This window comes from Ailuropoda melanoleuca, unplaced genomic scaffold, assembly GCF_002007445.2.
Source record: "Ailuropoda melanoleuca isolate Jingjing unplaced genomic scaffold, ASM200744v2 unplaced-scaffold73118, whole genome shotgun sequence".
NCBI lineage: Eukaryota > Metazoa > Chordata > Mammalia > Carnivora > Ursidae > Ailuropoda > Ailuropoda melanoleuca.
Window position 1 is genome coordinate 1 of NW_023248413.1, and position 3,857 is coordinate 3,857.

Here is a 3,857-nt window from a genome sequence, read left to right on the forward strand (position 1 = left end):
GCCCTCCAGCCGCGGTAGGGGTACCCCATCCCATCCCCCCCAGCCCGGGCACAGGAGCGAAGTAGTGAGTAAGGGGAGGCCAGAGGGGCGTGCGCAGCTCCGCCCAGCCCAGCCAAACATGTCTCATCCAGCCCCAGAGACTAAAAGAACCCCTAGCGCCCGGTCCCCCTGACCCCGCACCACTTTCCCTCCCCCTCAATAAATAACCACCTTCTCCTCTGACTCAAGTCGCTCCCCCCAGGGCATCAGGCCGGGGGGCTGGGGGGGGATCTCTTCTGATGCCCACAGGGGAGATTAGCGTGGGGGGCGGCACCGGAGCAGCTCAGTTGGAGGAAGCCGCGCCGCCCTCGGCCTCCCGTTTGCCTTTGCCCCCGGGGGGCTCCACCGCTCCGCCGGCCTTGCCCTCGCCTGTGGCCGCGCCGGCAGCCTCCTCTTTGGCGCCCTCGTGGGTTTTCATGTGTTTGGCCAGGTGGTCGCTGCGCATGAAGACGCGGCTGCAGACTGCACAGGGGAACTTCTTGGTGCCCGTGTGGGTCTGGAGGTGGCGCTGCAGCTCGTCAGAGCGCGTGAAGCGCTTGCCGCAGAAGAGCCAGTTGCACACGAAGGGACGGTCGCCGCTGTGCCAGCGCAGGTGCGCCTTCAGGTGCGACGTCTTGGCGTAGGCTTTCCCGCAGCCCGGGATGTGGCAGTTGTGCAAATGCTTTTTCTTGCCGCCGTCGGGCCCGCACGGAGCCCCCAGTCGCTCCGCCTCCAGGCAATTGGGGCAGCGGCACACGGTCTGGCCGGAGCTGCGGGGCACTGACCGCCGGGAGCCTTTGGGCCGGGCTGCTCCGTCCAGGCTGGAATCCAGCCCCTGGGACTCCGGGGCGGCCGCTTCCAAGGCCTTAGCCCCGTCGGGAGGCCCCAGGAGGTGCTGCCCTCCGGCGGCCGGGAGGAGGTGGTGCGGGTGTGGGTGGGGCGGCGGCGCGCAAAGCTGGTGGTCTCCGACATAGCCCCCCAAGCCGGCCTGAAGCGCCCCAGGGTGGCCCGGTGAGGTCAGCGCGCCCTGAGTGTGGGGGAGGTCCATCCAGCTGGTGCCCGGATGAAGGTCCCACCACGAGCCATCCTCCGTGCCCGGGTGAGTCGGCCTGAACCACGATTCGTAATGGTGTGACATGTCCGGCTGCAGGAGCTTGGAAAAGGGTCCCGGGGCCAAGGGACTGTCGCTTTCCAGGTCCTCGCAGGTTACCCGAGAGGAGGCCCCCGGCAGCTCATAGCCCTGCGAGAAGTCCACCTCAGGGCCCAGCGGGAGGCTCTGCAGCTCTCCAGGCTGCAGCGGGGAGGGGTAGTCCCCGGCCTCCGGGCTCGTGTGGCCCTGGTATGTTTGGAGAGGCTGCAGGTCGAGGCGCGGCGGGGAGGCGTGAGGCGCGTCCGTGTGCTGGCTGCCCAGAGAGCCGCAGACAGCGGTTAGCATTGCCGGGATCCGGGGTGGGGTGGGGAACAGGGATGGTCAGGGGCACCTCAGGTGGGACCTAAAGGAGGCAAAGAAGAGGTGAAGTGAGGAAGGTAACCAGCTCACTTTTAGTCCTAACCCAGATCCCCTTCCTGCAAAGTCTTCCTCTGCGGCTGGGTCCCGAAGGTGAAAAGGGGGAACACACCTCTGAGTGGGGACTAAAGACCAGTAAACAGAATTTGGGAGTGCTAGCAAGGGTTGAGGGTGTGAGGATCTCAGCCAAGGGGGGAAGTCTACCTTCTCCTAGCTGATCCCTCCTACAGGACCCAGCTCGTCCCAAGAGTTGGGCTGGTCCCCGGCTGATAGGTCAGATAACACCTACAGTCCAGTGCTAGAACCATCCCCACCCCAGGTGCCCAGGCCAGCGCCAAGAGCGGTGGCATTTACCCCCTGCAGACCGGCTGCCACCCCCAGTGGGGGACTTAAGACCCATCTCTGCTTCCCTAGTTTAACTCAGGACACAGATGAGGAGAGGGTGGTGGTCTGTTTCTGAAACTCAAAGCTGGAGATGACCTGACTTTCCGAAGCCCAAAGCAGGTTCTGAGACATTGGAGAAAGAGACCTCATTCCATCCCTGAGGCATGTTCAGTGAGGAAGAGCGTTTCACTGTTCTGTACCATTTGCCTCTGCTCTCTGCCTGGCTGGGTTGCCATGGCCCCACCAAACCCACTTCCATGCCTGGCCCCCACCCATTTCCCTCCGGCAGGGACTTTGCCTCCCTGGGGGGCAGCCACAGTGCAAGTTCCCAGGGGTCGTCTCCCCACCAGAGAAAGTTAAGCCTCCTCTCCTGTCCTGACCCACACAGGCGCCAGCTAGTTGTCTGGCTGCTACCTATGCCCTCCTCCGACCTAGGGGAGGCTCAGATGTGAAGCTGGGAGGGGTCAGCTTCCCCAGAGAAGGGGGTCAGCCAGAGAAGAGCTTACTAACGAGCTCAGGAAGGTAAAACTGTCACCAGGGTAAGGGATGCAGAGTCAAAGTGGGAACAGTGAAGGGCAACAAGAAAAACCAGAATCACAGAAATTACGAATTACCCCAACAGATTATATAAGGAGGTGCATTCTCGGCCTGGATCCCTTTTTAGTAGTTCTGCGGATGGTTCCCATGTGCAGCCAAGTGTTAAGAACCACTGCTACAGTCCCACCCTCTTCTTTAGAATAAGAGGAAACTGAGGCAGTATTTGGAGAAGTGACTTGAACAGACATTCATTTACTTGTTCAATCAACCAATATGCAGTGTATGTACCCCTGTGAACCAGGTCTCTGGGTCCCCAACCCGTAACCCTTTCTCTAAACTGTCAGCAACCTAAAGACGTCCACCCCATTCTTAACCACCTATCCGTGACCTGAAGGTCTCTTTCTCTCACCACCTACTACCTAAGGCCTGGGAGCCCTGGTGCTTCAGGCGTGGTCTGTGCGCCTGGCCTTCTCTGATGGTGGGGAACGAGGTGCAGTGGTTCAGGTCAGGGACTTCTTCCCAGAGCAGGGCTGACCCTATCACCTTCGGCCTCTGTGACCAAAGAGGGGGCCCTGGTAGTTTGGGAGGGAGGGAGAGGGGGACTGGGGCGCCTACTCAGGCTCCGGCTGCCTTACCACAAGAAAGAAACAGGGTGAAGCAGCAGGAATGGAGCCTCGGGCCCAGGCGGGGCAGCCCAGAAGGGGCTGGGCAGGAGCTGTGAGGCCTGGGACCCTAATAGCTTTTGGCGTCTGGGAATTGCCCCAGGGACTAGGGGGTGGAGAGGCTAAAGACCCAGGCTCCAGGGTGGCCTCTCCCGACGCAAAGCCAGGGAGTCCAGCCCTGGGACGCAATGGCCCGCCTGCAAGGTTTCGGGAAGGGAGAGAGCAGGGCGCGCACTCTCGGCTTCCCGCTCCCCAACGCAGGAAGCTGGGCAGAGACACCCTTCTTCCCTCCTCCGCCGTCTCCCTCTCCCGATCACCCGCACTCAGGTGGTCAGGACTTCCGTACTCCCAGTCCTCAAGGTTCCAGTCCTCCGGTTGTCCCAGTCGCTCCAGTTTCCCCGGTTTTCAGCCTCCTCGGTCCCTCGTCTCGCCCTTCGGCCCAGTTGTCGCTCGGCCGGGGCTCTAAGCCCCCTCGGATTCTTTAGGACCACCTCCCCAAGGCCGCCGGAGGCTGCGGCGAGTTCGGGACGCATCTTTCCGAGGGGATCCCCGGAGCGCGCACCCCTCGCCGCCCCGACCCTGGCTCCTACCTCGAGGCTGCGCTCGGAATCCGGGCACCGCAGGCTGGCGCGCTACCGACGGGCGCTCATGGGCCCTGCGCGCCGGCGGGCTCTCCAGCGGCGAGGGGCAGGAGCCGAAGAAGAGCGGGGGCCGCGACCAGACCCGGCGGCGGGCGGCGGGCGGCGGGC

The 3,857-nt window shown here is 63.2% G+C and overlaps 1 protein-coding gene across 1 annotated transcript; it reads right to left on the reverse strand.

Annotated features, from left to right (window-relative positions):
- Positions 1–30: 30 nt before the first annotated feature.
- SP6 (Sp6 transcription factor) lies at positions 31–3,830 on the reverse strand. The gene is made up of 2 exons (XM_002916842.4): positions 3,699–3,830; positions 31–1,511 (listed from the first exon to the last, which is right to left on the reverse strand). Exon 2 carries the CDS (start codon positions 1,451–1,453, stop codon positions 323–325), a length of 1,131 nt encoding a protein of 376 aa, XP_002916888.2. The 5' UTR covers positions 1,454–1,511; positions 3,699–3,830; the 3' UTR covers positions 31–322.
- Between the last annotated feature and the right edge of the window lie 27 nt (positions 3,831–3,857).

Coding starts and splice junctions, on each gene's coding strand:
- SP6 (XM_002916842.4), bottom strand. CDS start 1,453: ATGCTAACCGCTGTCTGCGGCTCTCTGGGCAGCCAGCACACGGACGCG.